The 23474-nt window shown below is 46.1% G+C and overlaps 1 protein-coding gene across 1 annotated transcript in view; it reads left to right on the top strand.

Moving 5' to 3' along the window:
- LOC115115662 (mucin-2-like) overlaps window positions 1-20786 on the top strand; it is a 106214-nt gene extending 85428 nt beyond the window's left edge. The window contains exons 10-12 of the mRNA XM_065027229.1: window positions 10133-10357; window positions 13385-13466; window positions 19974-20786. Of these exons, the coding sequence (XP_064883301.1) occupies window positions 10133-10357; window positions 13385-13466; window positions 19974-20052 (386 nt within the window). The 3' untranslated portion in view covers window positions 20053-20786. The remainder of the gene's footprint in view (window positions 1-10132; window positions 10358-13384; window positions 13467-19973) is intronic.
- Window positions 20787-23474: the final 2688 nt, after the last annotated feature.

The raw sequence follows: 23474 nt of genomic DNA, 5'->3' as shown, positions 1-23474 counted from the left end.
TCTACTCTGTTTATCATGTCCAGTATGACCCAGGATGGCTCTACTCTGTCTGTTTATGGCCCAGTTTTACCCAGGACGGCTCTACTCTGTCTGTTTATGACCCAGTTTTACCCAGGACGGCTCTACTCTGTCTGTTTATGACCCAGTTTTACCCAGGACGGCTCTACTCTGTCTGTTTATGGCCCAGTTTTACCCAGGACGGCTCTACTCTGTCTGTTTATGGCCCAGTTTTACCCAGGACGGCTCTACTCTGTCTGTTTATAACCCAGTTTTACCCAGGACGGCTCTACTCTATCTGTTTATAACCCAGTTTTACCCAGAACGGCTCTACTCTGTTTATCATATCCAGTAAGACCCAGGATGGGACATGCCCCCCTCAGAGAGAGACACACAGCTTAATGTGAGCTCTCACATTTTTCAACGTGTTTTTTACAAAAGGATAGTTTTGAGTTAGAGAAACTTTGATTTTTCGTCATGGACATATACAGGATACTGCCCTCCACAACATAACCTTCACTATGTCACCAGGACATATACAGGATACTACCCTCCACAACACAACCTTCACTATGTCACCAGGACATATACAGGATACTGCCCTCCACAACATAACCTTCACTATGTCACCAGGACATATACAGGATACTGCCCTCCACAACATAACCTTCACTATGTCACCAGGACATATACAGGATACTGCCCTCCACAACATAACCTTCACTATGTCACCAGGACATATACAGGATACTACCCTCCACAACATAACCTTCACTATGTCATATACAGGATACTGCCCTCCACAACATAACCTTCACTATGTCATATACAGGATACTACCCTCCACAACACAACCTTCACTATGTCACCAGGACATATACAGGATACTGCCCTCCACAACATAACCTTCACTATGTCACCAGGACATATACAGGATAACCTTCACTATGTCACCAGGACATATTAGGATACTGCCCTCCACAACACAACCTTCACTATGTCACCAGGACATATACTACCCTCCACAACATAACCTTCACTATGTCACCAGGACATATACAGGATACTACCCTCCACAACACAACCTTCACTATGTCACCAGGACATATACAGGATACTACCCTCCACAACACAACCTTCACTATGTCACCAGGACATATACAGGATACTACCCTCCACAACATAACCTTCACTATGTCACCAGGACATATACAGGATACTACCCTCCACAACATAACCTTCACTATGTCACCAGGACATATACAGGATACTACCCTCCACAGCATAACTTTCACTCCAGATCAAACCTACAACCTAATTTTGACCAAAATTAACCAGAGGGATTACTGTTGTACGGAGGGGTTGTATGGAGGGTGTTATACGGAGGGTGTTGTACGGAGGGTGTTGTACGGAGGGTGTTGTACGGAGGGTGTTGTACGGAGGGTGTTGTACGGAGGGTGTTGTACTGTACGGAGGGTGTTGTACAGAGGGTGTTGTACGGAGGGTGTTGTTAGGAGGGTGTTGTACAGAGGGTGTTGTTAGGAGGGGTTGTACGGAGGGTGTGTACGGAGGATGTTGTTAGGAGGGTGTTGTACGGAGGGTGTTGTATGGAGGGTGTTGTTAGGAGGGGTTGTATGGAGGGTGTTGTACGGAGGATGTTGTTAGGAGGGTGTTGTACGGAGGGTGTTGTACGGAGGGTGTTGTATGGAGGGTGTTGTTAGGAGGGTGTTGTTAGGAGGGTGTTGTACTGAGGTTGTTGTATGGAGGGTGTTGTACGGAGGGGTTGTATGGAGGGTGTTGTACGGAGGATGTTGTACGGAGGGTGTTGTTAGGAGGGTGTTGTACTGAGGGTGTTGTACGGAGGGTGTTGTTAGGAGGGTGTTGTTAGGAGGGTGTTGTTAGGAGGGTGTTGTATGGAGGGTGTTGTATGGAGGGTGTTGTTAGGAGGGTGTTGTTAGGAGGGTGTTGTACGGAGGGTGTTGTACGGAGGATGTTGTTAGGAGGATGTTGTTAGGTGGGTGTTGTACGGAGGGTGTTGTACGGAGGGTGCTCTAGCCAACAAACAGCAGACCTGAGGACACCATTCCTACCTGGAACTGAGCCAGATACAAATTCAATTAGCACTAAGGTGTGAAGTAAAAGTCCTTTGGGCCCAACAAGTGTCAGGTGTCTTTGAAGCGTCCTCTGAAGCCCCCCTCTTGTTGTTCAAAGACCATCACTGGCATTTTATACAGGAAATCTGCCTCCAGAAATAAAAGCTGCTCCCAAGTGGGTGGGACACCTACTCCCATTTCTTACTACACTGCCTGCTGCACTGCTACTTGGATTCCACCTGGCGATCTGTTCACCATCTGCCCTGGTCTGTCTCCCCCTGTCTGGTACACGTTCCTCCACCACACTCCCCCCTCTCCCCTGGCCTGTCTCCCTGGCCTGTCTCCCCCTGTCTGGTACAGGTTCCTCCACCACACTCCCCCCTCTCTCCCTGGCCTGTCTCCCTGGTCTGTCTCCCCCTGTCTGGTACAGGTTCCTCCACCACACTCCCCCTCTCTCCCTGGCCTGTCTCCCTGTCTGTCTGGTACAGGTTCCTCCACCACACTCCCCCCTCTCCCTGGCCTGTCTCCCTGGCCTGTCTCCCCACACTCCCCCCTGTCTGGTACAGGTTCCTCCACCACACTCCCCCTCTCTCCCCTGGCCTCTCTCTCCCTGTCTGGTACAGGTTCCTCCACCACACTCCCCCTCTCTCCCTGGCCTGTACCCCCTGTCTGGTACAGGTACCCCCACCACACTCACCCCTCTCTCCCTGGCCTGTCTCCCCTGTCTGGTACAGGTACCCCCACCACACTCCCCCTCTCTCCCTGGCCTGTCTCTCCCTGTCTGGTACAGGTACCTCCACCACACTCCCCCTCTCTCCCTGGCCTGTCTCCCCCTGTCTGGTACAGGTACCCCCACCACACTCAACCCTCTCTCCCTGGCCTGTCTCCCACTGTCTGGTACAGGTACCTCCACCACACCCCCTCTCTCCCTGGCCTGTCTCCCCTGTCTGGTACAGGTACCCCCACCACACTCCCCCTCTCTCCCTGGCCTGTCTCTCCCTGTCTGGTACAGGTACCCCCACAACACTCACCCCTCTCTCCCTGGCCTGTCTCTCCCTGTCTGGTACAGGTACCCCCACCACACTCCCCCTCTCTCACTGGCCTGTCTCTCCCTGTCTGGTACAGGTACCTCCACCACACTCCCCCCTCTCTCCCTGGCCTGTCTCTCCCTGTCTGGTACAGGTACCTCCACCACACTCCCCCCTCTTTCCCCAGCTTTCGCTCGCCTGCAGTTCGCTCTGTTGGGGCGAGAGACTCTGAACTTACAATGGCAGGCCCCAAGTCGTTATAGATTCAATGTTTTTTCTCAGGCATTTTGCTATGTGCCTCATAACTCCTGCGTACTTTGTTGACTACAAACTTTCTTTATCCAACCGTGGGACCGACTATGTTTGTTGATGATATCTGGAAATGTGCATGTACACCCTGTCCCATCTGCAGTTGCTAGCCCCAATTCTGACTTGTCCTCTGATATCTGCTTCACTGATTTTCTGCTCCCGTAAAACCCTGGGTTTTCTGCACGTTAACCTGTTGATTGTATTTTGAGTATTTTGAGCCTTCGTTCATGAACTGGCATCTGTAAAATGGTATAGAATCAGCTTGATCCCTTCTGTCGAAGACGCTTGGACCTTCTTTTTTAAATATTCAGTGGTTTTGTTAACTTCTTGGTGACTGGGGGACAGTATTGAGTAGCTTGGATGAATAAGGTGCCCAGACTGCAGTGTATAAAGTCAGAAAATCTTCTGTCTCAGCCACAAAGGGAGTACCCCAAGGCTCAATCCTAGGCCCCATACTCTTTTCATTTTACATCAACCACATAGCTCAGGCAGTAGGAAGCTCTCTCGTCCATTTATATGCAGATGATACAGTGTTATGCTCAGCTGGCCCCTCCACGAATTTTGTGTTAAATGCTCTACAACAAAGCTTTCTTAGTGTCCAACAAGCTTTCTCTGCCCTTAACCTTATTCTGAACACCTCCAAAACAAAGGTCTTGTGGTTTGGTAAGAAGAATGACCCTCTCCCCACAGGTGTGATTACTACCTCTGAGGGTTTAGAGCTTGATGCAGTCACCTCATACAAGTACTTGGGAGTATGGCTAGACGGTACACTGTCCTTCTCTCAGCACATATCAAAGGCTAAAGTTAAATCTGCAGGCTAAAGTTAAATCTAGACTTGGTTTCCTCTATCGTAATCGCTCCTCTTTCACCCCAGCTGCCAAACTAACCCTGGTTCAGATGACCATCCTACCCATGCTAGATTACAGAGACGTAATTTATACATCGTCAGGTAAGGGTGCTCTCGAGTGGCTAGATGTTCTTTACCATTCGGCCATCAGATTTGCTACCAATGCTCCTTATAGGACACATCACTGCACTCTATACTCCTCTGTAAACTGGTCATCTCTGTATGCCTGTCGCAAGACCCACTGGTTGATGCTTATTTATAAAACCCTCTTAGGCCTCACTCCTCACTATCTGAGATATCTACTGCAGCCCTCATCCTCCACATACAACACCCGTTCTGCCAGTCACATTCTGTTAAAGGTCCCCAAAGCACACACATCCCTGGGTCGCTCCTCTTTTCAGTTCGCTGCAGCTAGCGACAGGAACGAGCTGCAACAAACACTCAAACTGGACAGTTTTATCTCAATCTCTTCATTCAAGGACTCAATCATGGACACTCTTACTGGCAGTTGTGGCTGCTTTGCGTGATGTATTGTTGTCTCTACCATCTTGCCCTTTGTGCTGTTGTCTGTGACCAACAATGTTTGTACACTGTTTTGTGTTGCTACCATGTTGTTATGTTGTGTTGCTACCATGCTGTGTTGTCATGTGTTGCTGCCTTGCTATGCTGTTGTCTTAGGTCTCTCTTTATGTAGTGTTGTGCTGTCTCTCTTGTTGTGATGTGTGTTTTGTCCTATATTTATATTGTATTTATTTATATATATATTTTAGCCCAGACCATCATTGTAAATGATAATTTGATCTTAACTGACTTGCCTATTAAATTAAAGGTTCAATAAATAAAATATATAAATGGCTCTACTCTGTTTATCATATCCCAGTATGACCCAGTATGACCCAGGATGTCTCTACTCTGTTTATCATATCCCAGTATGACCCAGTATGACCCAGGATGGCTCTACTCTGTTGATTATATCCAGTATGACCCAGGATGGCTCTACTCTGTTTATCATGTCCAGTATAACCCAGGATGGCTCTACTCTGTTTATCATGTCCAGTATGACCCAGGATGGCTCTACTCTGTTTATCATGTCCAGTATGACCCAGGATGGCTCTACTCTGTTGATTATATCCAGTATGACCCAGGATGGCTCTACTCTGTTGATTATATCCAGTATGACCCAGGATGGCTCTACTCTGTTTATCATGTCCAGTATGACCCAGGATGGTTCTACTCTGTTTATCATATCCAGTATGACCCAGGATGGCTCTACTCTGTTTATCATATCCAGTATGACCCAGTATGACACAGGATGGCTCTACTCTGTTTATCATGTCCAGTATGACCGATGGCTCTACTCTGTTTATCATGTCCAGTATGACCCAGGATGGCTCTACTCTGTTTATCATGTCCAGTATGACCCAGGATGGCTCTACTCTGTTGATTATATCCAGTATGACCCAGGATGGCTCTACTCTGTTTATCATATCCAGTATGACCCAGGATGGCTCTACTCTGTTTATCATATCCAGTATGACACAGGATGGCTCTACTCTGTTTATCATATCCAGTATGACCCAGTATGACCCAGGATGGCTCTACTCTGTTTATCATGTCCAGTATGACCGATGGCTCTACTCTGTTTATCATGTCCAGTATGACCCAGGATGGCTCTACTCTGTTGATTATATCCAGTATGACCCAGGATGGCTCTACTCTGTTTATCATGTCCAGTATGACCCAGGATGGCTCTACTCTGTTGATTATATCCAGTATGACCCAGGATGGCTCTACTCTGTTTATCATATCCAGTATGACCCAGGATGGCTCTACTCTGTTTATCATATCCAGTATGACACAGGATGGCTCTACTCTGTTTATCATATCCAGTATGACCCAGTATGACCCAGGATGGCACTACTCTGTTTATCATGTCCAGTATGAATCAGGATGACCCAGTATTTTTAATTTCATTTATTTTTATTTAACCTTTATTTAACTTGGCAAGTCAGTTAATTAAGAACAAATTCTTATTTACAATGATGAACTACCAAAAGGCCTCCTGCCGGGACGGGGGCTGGGATTTAAAAAATAGATAAATAGGACAATCACGACAAGAAATGTTTGACCCAGGACGGCTTTACTCTGTCCCTGCATATCTGTGTCCTGTGTTTGTTTATCATATCCAGTATGACCCAGGACGGCTTTACTCTGTCCCTGCATATCTGTGTCCTGTGTTTGTTTATCATATCCAGTATGACCCAGGATGGCTTTACTCTGTCCCTGCATATCTGTGTCCTGTGTTTGTTTATCATATCCAGTATGACCCAGGATGGCTTTACTCTGTCCCTGCATATCTGTGTCCTGTGTTTGTTTATCATATCCAGTATGACCCAGGATGGCTTTACTCTGTCCCTGCATATCTGTGTCCTGTGTTTGTTTATCATATCCAGTATGACCCAGGATGGCTTTACTCTGTCCCTGCATATCTGTGTCCTGTGTTTGTTTATCATATCCAGTATGACCCAGGATGGCTTTACTCTGTCCCTGCATCTGTGTCCTGTGTTTGTTTATCTCATACTATGTCTGTGTGCCTCTGTGTTCTGTATCTGCTGCAGTAAGGCATGTGGTGTGATGCGGCGAGTGTGAAACTCCTACTGACAGATGATGGAGGGAGTGAATTTGGAGGAAAATACTTTTAACACTGCAGCTGAGACTGCAGAAGCAGCACAGGGCAGCGTTCAGCAAAGTGACGCACACACACACACACACACACACACACACACACACACACACCCTTTCTAAGGGCGCCAGGGTTGCAACTCACAATGGGCAGGTGGATGTTCAATCTGATTCAATGTGATGCGACTCCCTGCAGTAGAGAGATAAAACACCAGTGATTATATAGACACTGCAGTAGAGAGATTAAACACCAGTGATTATATAGACACTGCAGTAGAGAGAGATAAAACACCAGTGATTATATAGACACTGCAGCAGAGAGATAAAACACCAGTGATTATATAGACACTGCAGCAGAGAGATAAAACACCAGTGATTATATAGACACTGCAGTAGAGAGATAAAACACCAGTGATTATATAGACACTGCAGTAGAGAGATTAAACACCAGTGATTATGTAGACACTGCAGTAGAGACATAAAACACCAGTGATTATATAGACACTGCAGTAGAGAGATAAAACACCAGTGATTGTGTATAGACACTGCAGTAGAGAGATAAAACACCAGTGATTATATAGACACTGCAGTAGAGAGAGATAAAACACCAGTGATTATATAGACACTGCAGTAGAGAAATAAAACACCAGTGATTATATAGACACTGCAGTAGAGAGAGATAAAACACCAGTGATTATATAGACACTGCAGTAGAGAGATAACACACCAGTGATTATATAGACACTGCAGTAGAGAAATAAAACACCAGTGATTATATAGACACTGCAGTAGAGAGAGTAAGTCGCTCTGGATAAGAGCGTCTGCTAAATGACTTAAATGTAAATGTAAATGTAAATAAAACACCAGTGATTATATAGACACTGCAGTAGAGAGAGATAAAACACCAGTGATTATATAGACACTGCAGTAGAGAGAGATAAAACACCAGTGATTATATAGACACTGCAGTAGAGAGATAAAACACCAGTGATTATATAGACACTGCAGTAGAGAGATTAAACACCAGTGATTATATAGACACTGCAGTAGAGAAATAAAACTCCAGTGATTATATAGACACTGCTGTAGAGAGATAAAACACCAGTGATTATATTGACACTGCATTAGAGAGATTAAACACCAGTGATTATATAGACACTGCAGTAGAGATATAAAACACCAGTGATTATATAGACACTGCAGTAGAGAGATAAAACACCAGTGATTATATAGACACTGCAGTAGAGAGATTAAACACCAGTGATTATATAGACACTGCAGTAGAGTGATAAAACACCAGTGATTATATAGACACTGCAGCAGAGAGATAAAACACCAGTGATTATATAGACACTGCAGTAGAGAGATTAAACACCAGTGATTATATAGACACTGCAGTAGAGAGATAAAACACCAGTGATTATATAGACACTGCAGTAGAGAGATAAAACACCAGTGATTATATAGACACTGCAGTAGAGAGAGATAAAACACCAGTGATTATATAGACACTGCAGTAGAGAGATAAAACACCAGTGATTATATAGACACTGCAGTAGAGAGATAAAACACCAGTGATTATATAGACACTGCAGTAGAGAGAGATAAAACACCAGTGATTATATAGACACTGCAGTAGAGAGATAAAACACCAGTGATTATATAGACACTGCAGTAGAGAGATTAAACACCAGTGATTATATAGACACTGCAGTAGAGAGATAAAACTCCAGTGATTATATAGACACTGCTGTAGAGAGATAAAACACCAATGATTATATTGACACTGCATTAGAGAGATTAAACACCAGTGATTATATAGACACTGCAGTAGAGAGATAAAACACCAGTGATTATATAGACACTGCAGTAGAGAGATTAAACACCAGTGATTATATAGACACTGCAGTAGAGTGATAAAACACCAGTGATTATATAGACACTGCAGCAGAGAGATAAAACACCAGTGATTATATAGACACTGCAGTAGAGAGATAAAACACCAGTGATTATATAGACACTGCAGTAGAGAGATAAAACACCAGTGATTATATAGACACTGCAGCATAGAGATAAAACACCAGTGATTATATAGACACTGCAGCAGAGAGTTAAAACACCCGTGATTATATAGACACTGCAGTAGAGAGATAAAACACCAGTGATTATATAGACACTGCAGTAGAGAGATAAAACACCAGTGATTATATAGACACTGCAGTAGAGAGATAAAACACCAGTGATTATATAGACACTGCAGCAGAGAGATAAAACACCCGTGATTATATAGACACTGCAGTAGAGAGATAAAACACCAGTGATTATATAGACACTGCAGTAGAGAGATAAAACACCAGTGATTATATAGACACTGCAGTAGAGAGATTAAACACCAGTGATTATATAGACACTGCAGCAGAGAGATAAAACACCAGTGATTATATAGACACTGCAGCAGAGAGATAAAACACCCGTGATTATATAGACACTGCAGTAGAGAGATAAAACACCAGTGATTATATAGACACTGCAGTAGAGATAAAACACCAGTGATTATGTAGACACTGCAGTAGAGAGATTAAACACCAGTGATTATATAGACACTGCAGTAGAGAGATAAAACACCAGTGATTATATAGACACTGCAGTAGAGATATTAAACACCAGTGATTATATAGACACTGCAGTAGAGAGATAAAACACCAGTGATTATATAGACACTGCAGTAGAGATAAAACACCAGTGATTATATAGACACTGCAGTAGAGAGATTAAACACCAGTGATTATATAGACACTGCAGCAGAGAGATAAAACACCAGTGATTATATAGACACTGCAGTAGAGAGATAAAACACCAGTGATTATATAGACACTGCAGTAGAGAGAGATAAAACACCAGTGATTATATAGACACTGCAGTAGAGAGATAAAACACCAGTGATTATATAGACCTCTTTCTCTCCCTTTCTCATTCTGTCTCACTTGCTTTCTCCTGCATCCTTTCATTATCTGTCTCTCTCTATATCTCTCGTCTCTCTTCTCCTTTCTTTTCCTCCCACCTCTACCTATGTTCTCTGCTACTTCCTCGTTGTTTGGTGTTGTGCTAATCATACTTCCTCCTCTCTGTGTGTCCGTCCGTCCGTCCGTCCGTTACATGTCTTACTGGTGTTTCAGGTAGATCTACTCCAAGGCGGTCCTCCCGTCCTACCAGTGCTCTGTCTCGCCCTGTCTCTGGCACCATGTCCCATCCCGTGTCCCGTCCTCTGTCTCGGGCGGCTAAGGAGATCCTGGACATCTGTCTCGTGGACCAGACTGGCTGTGAGGACCCTGACCTGGAGCAGGACATAGACACACAGGCTCTCAGCAGCCTGGTGGAGGAGTTCCGATTGATGGCTACAGGTACACACACAAACTTACACATTAAATATTTTATTGAATCCAACAATCAAATTTACAAAAAAAAGGATCCAAACATTTCAAAGGTCCCTGTATGCATGGAACTGAAGGGAACAGGAAGTACCTCCTCCAAACAGCTAGACTGACCACTACAGCTGAAACAGGAAGTACCTCCTCCAACAGCTAGACTGCCCACTACAGCTGAAACAGGAAGTACCTCCTCCAACAGCTAGACTGCCCACTACAGCTGAAACAGAGAAGTACCTCCTCCAAACAGCTAGACTGACCACGACAGCTGAAACAGGAAGTACCTCCTCCAACAGCTAGACTGCCCACTACAGCTGAAACAGAGAAGTACCTCCTCCAACAGCTAGACTGCCCACTACAGCTGAAACAGAGAAGTACCTCCTCCAACAGCTAGGCTGCCCACTACAGCTGAAACAGAGAAGTACCTCCTCCAACAGCTAGACTGCCCACTACAGCTGAAACAGAGAAGTACCTCCTCCAACAGCTAGACTGCCCACGACAGCTGAAACAGAGAAGTACCTCGTTCTTGAAAGAGCTAGGCTGCCCACGACAGCTGAAACAGAACAGTACCTCGTTCTCCAAACAGCTAGACTGACCACGACAGCTGAAACAGAACAGTATCTCGTTCTCCAAACAGCTAGGCTGCCCACTACAGCTGAAACAGAGAAGTACCTCCTCCTCCAAACAGCTAGGCTGCCCACGACAGCTGAAACAGAGAAGTACCTCCTCCTCCAAACAGCTAGACTGACCACGACAGCTGAAACAGAACAGTACCTCGTTCTCCAAACAGCTAGACTGACCACGACAGCTGAAACAGAGAAGTACCTCCTTCTCCAAACAGCTAGGCTGCCCACGACAGCTGAACCATAGCACTACCTAGCCAATTGCTTTGCCCTAGTTTTTGTCAGGCTGGAGGCCACCCAAGCCTGTGTACGTGGCCGCGACTGCCAAATATCAGCTCCACCAGCTTATAGCTCCACCCGAGGATGTCCCAGCATGACACGAGGGGCTGGTGCTGAAGCTGCTTCTCATCAAAGGCCTGCTCCACGTAGCAGTCCAATAAGATGCCCACTTCCAAAATGAGCTCCTTCCCCACGGCAGCAATATCTGTAGTATTTGGCACACGGGAAAGCACATCGTCATCAACATCAAACCGGCTTCCTCTTACACAACAATGTTTCTGCATGTGTGCTGTTGGTGAGCCTCCATCTCTCACCTCGCTGGCTATCAGGTCAACAAGGTGGTCATGTAATGTACAGATCCTTCTATAAACAGCAGCCATTCACAACATGGTCAATGGACTCCATTACATTTGACTCATGTAGAATACAGATTGGGTCATGGTTTGCAGGGTACCAGAGTGCTACATTATATTTTGTTGATAGAACTTGTAGCCTCGCCTTAACAGTAAAGGTGAGAATGTCCTCACCAACAGAGAGGTCAGTAGCTGGGAGACAGAGAGGTCAGTAGCTGGGAGACAGAGAGGTCAGTAGCTGGCTGACAGAGAGGTCAGTAGCTGGCTGACAGAGAGGTCAGTAGCTGGGAGACAGAGAGGTCAGTAGCTGGGAGACAGAGAGGTCAGTAGCTGGGAGACAGAGAGGTCAGTAGCTGGGAGACAGAGTGGTCAGTAGCTGGGAGACAGAGTGGTCAGTAGCTGGGAGACAGAGAGGTCAGTAGCTGGGAGACAGAGAGGTCAGTAGCTGGGAGACAGAGAGGTCAGTAGCTGGGAGACAGAGAGGTCAGCTGGGAGACAGAGGTCAGTAGCTGGGAGACAGAGAGGTCAGTAGCTGGGAGACAGAGAGGTCAGTAGCTGGGAGACAGAGGTCAGTAGCTGGGAGACAGAGGGTCAGTAGCTGGGAGACAGAGTGGCTCAGTAGCTGGGAGACAGAGGTCAGTAGCTGGGAGACAGAGAGGTCAGTAGCTGGGAGACAGAGAGGTCAGTAGCTGGGAGACAGAGAGGTCAGTAGCTGGGAGACAGAGAGGTCAGTAGCTGGGAGACAGAGAGGTCAGTAGCTGGGAGACAGAGAGGTCAGTAGCTGGGAGACAGTGGTCAGTAGCTGGGAGACAGAGAGGGTCAGTAGCTGGGAGACAGAGTGGCTGGGAGACAGAGAGGTCAGTAGCTGGGAGACAGAGTGGTCAGTAGCTGGGAGACAGAGAGGTCAGTAGCTGGGAGACAGAGCTGGGAGACAGAGAGGTCAGTAGCTGGGAGACAGAGGGTCAGTAGCTGGGAGACAGAGAGGTCAGTAGCTGGGAGACAGAGAGGTCAGTAGCTGGGAGACAGAGAGGTCAGTGGGAGACAGAGAGGTCAGTAGCTGGGAGACAGAGAGGTCAGTAGCTGGGAGACAGAGTGGTCAGTAGCTGGGAGAGACAGAGCTGGGAGACAGAGTCAGTAGCTGGGAGACAGAGAGGTCAGTAGCTGGGAGACAGAGAGGTCAGTAGCTGGGAGACAGAGAGGTCAGTAGCTGGGAGACAGAGAGGTCAGTAGCTGGGAGACAGAGAGGTCAGTAGCTGGGAGACAGAGAGGTCAGTAGCTGGGAGACAGAGAGGTCAGTAGCTGGGAGACAGAGTGGTCAGTAGCTACATCCATCTGATACCAAGGAGTCCTGGATGAAGGATGAGATGTTCATGGTGACAGAATCCTCCACAACAACATCCGAGGCCGTCACTGTCTCAGTTTACCTGTCAGTCCGTGTCCACCTGAGCACACACACACACACACACACACACACACACACACACATACACAGACGCACACACACACACGCACACGCACACGCACACACACACACACACACACACACACACACACAGACACACACACACACACACACACTAACCAGCCTGGAGGATAGTGATAATAGTGGTAGGATGTCTCTCCCAGATGTATGTTTCAGTGTGGATTAGTTTAGTTTGTTTTTGATGATGATGATGATGGTGGTGATGGTGATGATGATGATGATGATGATGATATTGTCTGTGTTGTGATGATAGAATGTCTCCCAGATTCAGATCTGTCCCAGGTGTTCACCTCTGCGGGGGGCGGAGCTGAAAAAGAGGGGCGTGTCAGGAGGCGGGGCTCCCTTCGGTGGGTATATTCTGTATATTCGTTTCCATGGGGACCAGACACTCATTAGCTGCAGCTCGTTAGAGATGGTGCCTCGTTAGCATTCTTCCTGCTGAATCATTAAAACAACAAACACACACAGGCATACAATCTGCCCCTCCCTGCCCCAGCCATTAGTTACTGTGTACGTGTGTGTGTGTGTGTGTGTGTGTGTGTGTGTGTGTGTGTGTGTGTGTGTGTGTGTGTGTGTGTGTGTGAGTCTCTGTGTGTTCATGGACCTGTGAGCAGCATGTTTATGGACAAGATCAAAACATAGGTCACTCTGTACATTCCTTCTCTTAAAGCCATATTCTGCTGTCTGACCACTGAGTCATCAACCCAGATGGCTTAGTTTACTCCTATACAGAATAGCATTAACCATGTTTATGTGTGGGTGGTGCTTTATCTTTGAGTGTGTTTTTGGTTTGTTGTCCGTTTAGTGTTTGTGTGATGGAATTGCTGTGGTTGGTTGTCTCTGTGTGTCAGGAAGAGGGTTTAGCATGTGGATGTGTTCATCTCTCTCCCTCCATCCTAGAGGAAGTGTGTAATCTCTGTGTCAGGAAGAGGGTTTAGCATGTGGATGTGTTCATCTCTCTCCCTCCATCCTAGAGGAAGTGTGTAATCTCTGTGTCAGGAAGAGGGTTTAGCATGTGGATGTGTTCATCTCTCCCTCCATCCTAGAGGAAGTGTGTAATCTCTGTGTCAGGAAGAGGGTTTAGCATGTGGATGTGTTCATCTCTCTCTCTCCATCCTAGAGGAAGTGTGTAATCTCTGTGTGTCAGGAAGAGGGTTTAGCATGTGGATGTGTTCATCTCTCTCCCTCCATCCTAGAGGAAGTGTGTAATCTTTGTGTCAGGAAGAGGGTTTAGCATGTGGATGTGTTCATCTCTCTCTCTCCATCCTAGAGGAAGTGTAATCATTTAGCATGTGGATGTGTTCATCTCTCTCCTCCATCCTAGAGGAAGTGTGTAATCTCTGTGTCAGGAAGAGGGTTTAGCATGTGGATGTGTTCATCTCTCTCTCTCCATCCTAGAGGAAGTGTGTAATCTCTGTGTCAGGAAGAGGGTTTAGCATGTGGATGTGTTCATCTCTCTCTCTCCATCCTAGAGGAAGTGTGTAATCTCTGTGTCAGGAAGAGGGTTTAGCATGTGGATGTGTTCATGTGTAATCTCTGTGTCAGGAAGAGGGTTTAGCTGTGGATGTGTTCTCTCTCTCCATCCTAGAGGAAGTGTGTAATCTCTGTGTCAGGAAGAGGGTTTAGCATGTGGATGTGTTCATCTCTCTCTCTCCATCCTAGAGGAAGTGTGTAATCTCTGTGTCAGGAAGAGGGTTTAGCATGTGGATGTGTTCATCTCTCTCTCCCTCCATCCTGTGTCAGGAAGAGGGTTTAGCATGTGGATGTGTTCATCTCTCTCTCCCTCCATCCTAGAGGAAGTGTGTAATCTCTGTGTCAGGAAGAGGGTTTAGCATGTGGATGTGTTCATCTCTCTCCCTCCATCCTAGAGGAAGTGTGTAATCTCTGTGTCAGGAAGAGGGTTTAGCATGTGGATGTGTTCATCTCTCTCCCTCCATCCTAGAGGAAGTGTGTAATCTCTGTGTCAGGAAGAGGGTTTAGCATGTGGATGTGTTCATCTCTCTCCCTCCATCCTAGAGGAAGTGTGTAATCTCTGTCCCTCGTTCCTAGATGAAGTGTGTAATCTCTGTCTTTTCTCCTCTCTGTCCCTCGTTCCGTTGGTCACATTAAGTAATAAAACGTCAGCGTTCAGAACGGACAGCCTCTCCTCTCCTCTATTGTGTGTCTGTGTCTGTGTCTGTGTGTCTGTGTGTGTGTGTGTGTGTGTCTCTAATATGGTCATACATTGGGCAGGAGGTTAGGAAGTGCAGCTCAGTTTCCACCTCATTTTGTGGGCAGTGAGCACATAGCCTGTCTTCTCTTGAGAGCCATGTCTGCCTATGGCGGCCTTTCTCAATAGCAAGGCTATGCTCACTGAGTCTGTACGTAGTCAAAGCTTTCCTTCATTTTGGGTCAGTCACAGTGGTCAGGTATTCTGGGAATCGCTTCCTTTTAGGTGGTTGTAGAATTTAACAGCTCTTTTCTGGATTTTGATAATTAGCGGGTATTGGCCTAATTCTGCTCTGCATTATTTGGTGTTTTACGTTGTTCTGCAGTGGTGTTTGTCTCATTTTGTGAAATCTTGGTTGGTGAGCGGACCCTGGACCTCACAAACATAAAGGGCAATGTGGCGCTGATGTTTAGGCCGAGGTATATATAGTTTTTTTGTGTGCTCTGGGGCAACGGTGTCTAGATTAAATGATTATTTCTGGTCATGGCAATTGGACTTTTTTGGAACACCATTATTTTTGTGTTACTGAGATTTACTGTCAGGGCCCAGGTCTGTCAGGGCCCAGGTCTGTCAGGGTCCAGGTCTGGCAGAATCTGTGCAGAAGATCTAGGTGCTGCTGTAGGCCCTCCTTGGTTGGGGACAGAAGCACCAGATCATCAGCAAACAGTAGACATTTGAGGCCGGGTGCAGCAGAATGTTCTGGTGCCCTCGCCGATTCGTTGATATACAGTACCAGTCAAAAGCTTTCCCACACCTACTCATTCCAGGGTTAATCATAGTGAAGACATTACAACTATGAAATAACACATATGCAATCATTCTAGTAACCCAAAAAGTGTTCAACAAATCAAAATATATTTCATATTTTATAGTCTTCAAAGTAGCCACCCTTTGCCTTGATGACAGCTTTGCACACTCTTGGTATTCTCTCAACCAGCTTCATGAGGTAAACCTGGAATGCATTTCAACTGACAGCTGTTCCTTGTTAAAAGTTTATTTGTGGAATTTCTTCCCTTCTTAATGCATTTGAGCCAATCAGTTGTGTTGTGACAAGGTAGGGTTGGTATACAGAAGATAGCCCTATTTGGTAAAATACCAAGTCCATATTATGGCAAGAACATCTCAAATAAGCAAAGAGAAATGACAGTTCATAATTACTTTAAGACATGAAGATCAGTCAACATGGAACATTTCAAGAACTTGAAGTTTCTTCAAATGCAGTCGCAAAAACCATCAAGCGCTATGATGAAACTGAGGACTGCCACAGGAATGAAGACCCAGAGTTACCTCTGTTGCAGAGGATGAGTTCATTAGAGTTAACTGGCTCTCATGAGGACTGGCACAGGAAAGAAAGACCCAGAGTTACCTCTGCTGCAGAGGATAAGTTCATTAGAATTGCCATCCTCAGAAATTGCAGCCCAAATAAATGCTTCACAGAGTTCAAGTAACAGACACATCTCAACATCTACTGTTCGGAGGAGACTGCATGAATCAGACCTTCATGGTGGAATTTCTGCAAAGAAACCTCTACTAAAGGACACCAATAAGAAAGAGATTTGCTTGGGCCAAGAAACACGAGCGATGGACATTAGACCGGTGGAAATCTGTTCTTTGGTCTGATGAGTCCAAATTTGAGGATTTTGGTTCCAACCGCCGTGTCTCTGTGAGCCGCAGAGTAGGTGAACGGATGATCTCAGCATGTGTGGTTCCCACCGTGAAGCATGGGGGAGGAGGTGTGATGGTGTGGGGGTGCTTTACTGGTGACTCTGTCTGTGATTTATTAAGAACTCAAGGCACACTTAACCAGCATGGCTACCACAGCATTCTGCAGTGATACACCATCCCATCTGATTTGCACTTATTTGGACTTTCATTTGTTTTTCAACAAGACAATGACCCAACACACCCCCAGGCTATGTAAGGACTATTTGACCAAGAAGGAGCGTGATGGAGTGCTGCATCAGACCTGCTGCATCAGATGACTGGCCTCCACAATCACCCAACCTCAACCCAATTGAGATGGTTTGGGATGAGTCGGACCGCAGAGTGAAGGAAAAGCAGCCAACAAGTGCTCAGAATATGTGGGAACTCCTTCAAGACTGTTGGAAAAGCATTCCAGGTGAAGCTGGTTGAGGAAATGTTGAGAGTGTGCAAAGCTGTCATCATTACACACACACTTCAAAGTATGTGAATATCACACTAACGTATGAATGTGAACATGAAGGAGCTTAGAGCATTATATATACAGTGGGGAGAACAAGTATTTGATACACTGCCGATTTTGCAGGTTTTCCTACTTATAAAGCATGTAGAGGTCTGTAATTTTTTTTAAATCATAGGTACACTTCAACTGTGAGGGACGGAATCTAAAACAAAAATCCAGAAAATTACATTGTATGATTTTTAAGTAATTAATTTGCATTTTATTGCATGACATAAGTATTTGATACATCAGAAAAGCAGAACTTAATATTTGGTACAGAAACCTTTTTTTTGCAATTATAGAGATCATACGTTCCTGTAGTTCTTGACCAGGTTTGCACACACTGCAGCAGGGATTTTGGCCCACTCCTCCATACAGACCTTCTCCAGATCCTTCAGGTTTCGGGGCTGTCGCTGGGCAACACGGACTTTCAGCTCCCTCCAAAGATTTTCTATTGGGTTCAGGTCTGGAGACTGGCTAGGCCACTCCAGGACCTTGAGATGCTTCTTACGGAGCCACTCCTTAGTTGCCCTGGCTGTGTGTTTCGCCGTGTTTCGGGTCGTGGCTGGGTCTTCCAGCATGACAACGACCCATCTTCAATGCTCTTACTGAGGGAAGGAGGTTGTTGGCCAAGATCTCGCGATACATGTGACCCCATCCATCCTCCCCTCAATATGGTGCAGTCATCCTGTCCCCTTTGCAGAAAAGCATCCCCAAAGAATGATGTTTCCACCTCCATGCTTCACGGTTGGGATGGTGTTCTTGGGGTTGTACTCATCCTTCTTCTTCCTCCAAACACGGCGAGTGGAGTTTAGACCATAAAGCTCTAGTTTTGTCTCATCAGACCACATGACCTTCTCCCATTCCTCCTCTGGATCATCCAGATGGTCATTGGAAAACTTCAGACGGGCCTGGACATGCGCTGGCTTGAGCAGGGGGACCTTGCGTGCGCTGCAGGATTTTAATCCATGACGGCGTAGTGTGTTACTAATGGTTTTCTTTGAGACTGTGGTCCCAGCTCTCTTCAGGTCATTGACCAGGTCCTGCCGTGTAGTTCTGGGCTGATCCATCACCTTCCTCATGATCATTGATGCACCACGAGGTGAGATCTTACATGGAGCCCCAGACCGAGGGTGATTGACCGTCATCTTGAACTTCTTCCATTTTCTAATAATTGCGCCAACAGTTGTTGCCTTCTCACCAAGCTGTTTGCCTATTGTCCTGTAGCCCATCCCAGCCTTGTGCAGGTCTACAATTTTATCCCTGATGTCCTTACACAGCTCTCTGGCCTTGGCCATTGTGGAGAGGTTGGAGTCTGTTTGATTGAGTGTGTGGACAGGTGTCTTTTGTACAGGTAACGAGTTCAAACAGGTGCAGTTAATACAGGTAATGAGTGGAGAACAGGAGGGCTTCTTAAAGAAAAACTAACAGGTCTGTGAGAGCCGGAATTCTTACTGTTTGGTAGGTGATCAAATACTTATGTCATGCAATAAAATGCAAATTAAGTACTTAAAAATCATACAATGTGATTTTCTGGATTTTTGTTTTAGATTCTGTCTCTCACAGTTGAAGTGTACCTATGATAAAAATTACAGACCTCTACATGCTTTGTAAGTAGGAAAACCTGCAAAATCGTCAGTGTATCAAATACTGGTTCTCCCCACTGTATATATATATGATTATTGTGGAACCGAGACCAAGCTTATGTTTCATTCATGGCAAGACGGCTGTGGTGTGCACCGAAGCAGGCCACCGAGGCAAACCACCGAGGCAGGCCACCAACTCAGGCCACCGAGGCCATTTCAACAGCTTCCAGGAAGTCCTCCTCAACCCGTTTGTTCCCCTTTGATCTGTCGCTCACTCTGATTGGTGCTTTTGATGTTATACTCTCTCCGATTGGTTATCTTTGATGTTCCACCCTCTCTGATTGGTTATCTTTGATGTTCCACCCTCTCTGATTGGTTATCTTTGATGTTCCACCCTCTCTGATTGGTTGTCTTTGATGTTCCACCCTCTCTGATTGGTTATCTTTGATGTTCCACCCTCTCTGATTGGTATCTTTGATGTTCCACCCTCTCTGATTGGTTATCTTTGATGTTCCACCCTCTCTGATTGGTTATCGTTGATGTTCCACCCTCTCTGATTGGTTATCTTTGATGTTCCACCCTCTCTGATTGGTTATCTTTGATGTTCCACCCTCTCTGATTGGTTATCTTTGATGTTCCACCCTCTCTGATTGGTTATCTTTGATGTTCCACCCTCTCTGATTGGTTATCTTTGATGTTCCACCCTCTCTGATTGGTATCTTTGATGTTCCACCCTCTCTGATTGGTTATCTTTGATGTTCCACCCTCTCTGATTGGTTATCGTTGATGTTCCACCCTCTCTGATTGGTTATCTTTGATGTTCCACCCTCTCTGATTGGTATCTTTGATATTGCAGACTCGGAGCCAGCGAGTGTCATTCAGACGAGGAGGAGGAGACTCTGAGAGACCAGCAGAGTGTCCTGTCACTTCCCTGACCCATTACACTCTCAACATGGTAACACTCAGGAGACACTCTCAACATGGTAACACTCAGGAGACACTCTCAACATGGTAACACTCAGGAGACACTCTCAACATGGTAACACTCAGGAGACACTCTCAACATGGTAACACTCAGGAGACACTCTCAACATGGTAACACTCAGGAGACACTCTCAACATGGTAACACTCAGGAGACACTCTCAACATGGTAACACACACACACACACACAACACACTCAACATGGTAACACACACACACACACACACACAACACACTCAACATGGTAACACACTCAGGAGACACTCTCAACATGGTAACACACAGGAGACACTCTCAACATGGTAACACACACACACACACACACACACACACACACACACACACACACACACACACACACTCAACATGGTAAAACACACACACAGGTCTACACTGCTTCTCTACTGGACACCAACACCATACTTTTATTTTACGGATCACAGAAGAACAATATAAAGACATGCGTTCCTGTAGTACTGTGGTGCTGTGATACTGTGATGCTCTGATACTGTGATGGTCTGATGCTGTGATGCTGTGGTGCTGTGATGCTGTGATACTGTGATATAACATGGTTCATCTGCCAGGTTCATTTCATAGGCCGTTTCATTTGATCCTTGTGTTCAGAAAGGTTGAATATTTGGTCATGTGCAGCGCTGTGGTATTGTAATAAAAGTAGAATATTGGTTGATTGTTCTATTTATATTGATCTATTCATTACATCTATGGTGGTCTATCCTCATCAGCCCACTTCTGACCCAACACACAAAACACACCACCACAGCAGTGGTTCTACGCAAAACAACAGTCTGAGTTTCCTTCCCCCAGGCAGCCAGGCCAAACACAGCAGAGCATGTTCACCATACCAAAGCCCAGCCAGATAGAGAGTGATTGGGATCAGGGGGCCACCAGACAGGTGGAGAAGAGAGGAGAGAGGGAAGGATGTAAAGGAATGGGGGAGAGGAAGGAGAAGAGTAGGGCAGAGTAATGGAAGGAGAAAGTCAAACTGGGAGAGAGGAACCTCTACTCTCTGTCCATCTACCTGTCTCTCTCTCTCTACTCTCTGTCCCTCTCTCTCTCTATACCTCTCTCTCTCTACTCTCTGTCCCTCTACTCTCTGTCCCTCTATCTCTCACTCTCTACTCTCTGTCCATCTACCTCTCTCTCTCTACCTCTCTCTCTACTCTCTGCTCCTCTCTCTCTCACTCTCTACTCTCTGTCCATCTATCTCTCTCTCTACTCTCTGTCCATCTACCTCTCTCTCTCTACTCTCTGTCCCTCTATCTCTCACTCTCTACTCTCTGTCCATCTACCTCTCTCTCCCTACTCTCTGTCCCTCTATCTTTCTCTCTCTACTCTGTTCCTCTCTCTCTCTACTCTCTGTCTCTCTCTCTACTCTCTGTCCCTCTGTCTCTCTCGCTACTCTCTGTCCCTCTATCTCTCACTCTCTACTCTCTGTCCATCTACCTCTCTCTCTCTACTCTCTGTCCATCTCTCTCTCTACTCTCTGTCCATCTACCTCTCTCTCTACCTCTCTACTTTCTGTCCATCTACCTCTCTCTCTCTCTACTCTCTGTCCCTCTCTCTCTACTCTCTGTCCATCTACCTCTCTCTCTCTACCTCTCTACTCTCTGTCCATCTACCTCTCTCTCTCTCTACTCTCTGTCCCTCTCTCTCTACTCTCTGTCCATCTACCTCTCTCTCTACCTCTCTACTTTCTGTCCATCTACCTCTCTCTCTCTCTACTCTCTGTCCCTCTATCTTTCTCTCTCTACTCTCTGTTCCTCTCTCTCTCTACTCTCTGTCCCTCTCTCTCTCTACTCTCTGTCTCTCTCTCTACTCTCTCTCTCTACTCTCTGTCCCTCTATCTCTCACTCTCTACTCTCTGTCCATCTACCTCTCTCTCCCTACTCTCTGTCCCTCTATCTTTCTCTCTCTACTCTGTTCCTCTCTCTCTCTACTCTCTCTACTCTCTGTCTCTCTCTCTACTCTCTGTCCCTCTGTCTCTCTCTCTACTCTCTGTCCCTCTATCTCTCACTCTCTACTCTCTGTCCATCTACCTCTCTCTCTCTACTCTCTGTCCATCTACCTCTCTCTCTACCTCTCTACTTTCTGTCCATCTACCTCTCTCTCTCTCTACTCTCTGTCCCTCTCTCTCTCTACTCTCTGTCTCTCTCTCTACTCTCTCTCTCTACTCTCTGTCCCTCTATCTCTCACTCTCTACTCTCTGTCCATCTACCTCTCTCTCCCTACTCTCTGTCCCTCTATCTTTCTCTCTCTACTCTGTTCCTCTCTCTCTACTATCTCTACTCTCTGTCTCTCTCTCTACTCTCTGTCCCTCTGTCTCTCTCTCTACTCTCTGTCCCTCTATCTCTCACTCTCTACTCTCTGTCCATCTACCTCTCTCTCTCTACTCTCTGTCCATCTCTCTCTCTACTCTCTGTCCATCTACCTCTCTCTCTACCTCTCTACTCTCTGTCCATCTACCTCTCTCTCTCTCTACTCTCTGTCCCTCTATCTTTCTCTCTCTACTCTCTGTTCCTCTCTCTCTCTACTCTCTGTCCCTCTCTCTCTCTACTCTCTGTCTCTCTCTCTACTCTCTCTCTCTACTCTCTGTCCCTCTATCTCTCACTCTCTACTCTCTGTCCATCTACCTCTCTCTCCCTACTCTCTGTCCCTCTATCTTTCTCTCTCTACTCTGTTCCTCTCTCTCTCTACTCTCTCTACTCTCTGTCTCTCTCTCTACTCTCTGTCCCTCTATCTCTCACTCTCTACTCTCTGTCCATCTACCTCTCTCTCTCTACTCTCTGTCCATCTCTCTCTCTACTCTCTGTCCATCTACCTCTCTCTCTACCTCTCTACTTTCTGTCCATCTACCTCTCTCTCTCTCTACTCTCTGTCCCTCTCTCTCTACTCTCTGTCTCTCTCTCTACTCTCTCTCTACTCTCTGTCCCTCTATCTCTCACTCTCTACTCTCTGTCCATCTACCTCTCTCTCCCTACTCTCTGTCCCTCTATCTTTCTCTCTCTACTCTCTGTCCTCTGTCTCTCTACTCTCTGTCCCTCTATCTCTCTACTCTCTGTCCATCTACCTCTCTCTACTCTCTGTCCATCTCTCTCTCTACTCTCTGTCCATCTACCTCTCTCTCTACCTCTCTACTTTCTGTCCATCTACCTCTCTCTCTACTCTCTGTCCCTCTCTCTGTCCATCTACTCTCTCTCTACCTCTCTACTCTCTGTCCATCTATCTCTCTCTCTACTCTCTGTCCCTCTACTCTCTGTCCTCCTATCTCTGTCCATCTACCTCTCTCTCTCTACCTCTCTCTCTACTCTCTGTCCTCTCTACTCTCTCTCTGTCCATCTATCTCTCTCTCTACT

Source organism: Oncorhynchus nerka, linkage group LG14 (assembly GCF_034236695.1).
Source record: "Oncorhynchus nerka isolate Pitt River linkage group LG14, Oner_Uvic_2.0, whole genome shotgun sequence".
Lineage (NCBI taxonomy): Eukaryota > Metazoa > Chordata > Actinopteri > Salmoniformes > Salmonidae > Oncorhynchus > Oncorhynchus nerka.
The sequence above is the reverse complement of the archived record's forward strand: the minus strand, read 5'-3'. Positions and strand labels throughout refer to the sequence as shown.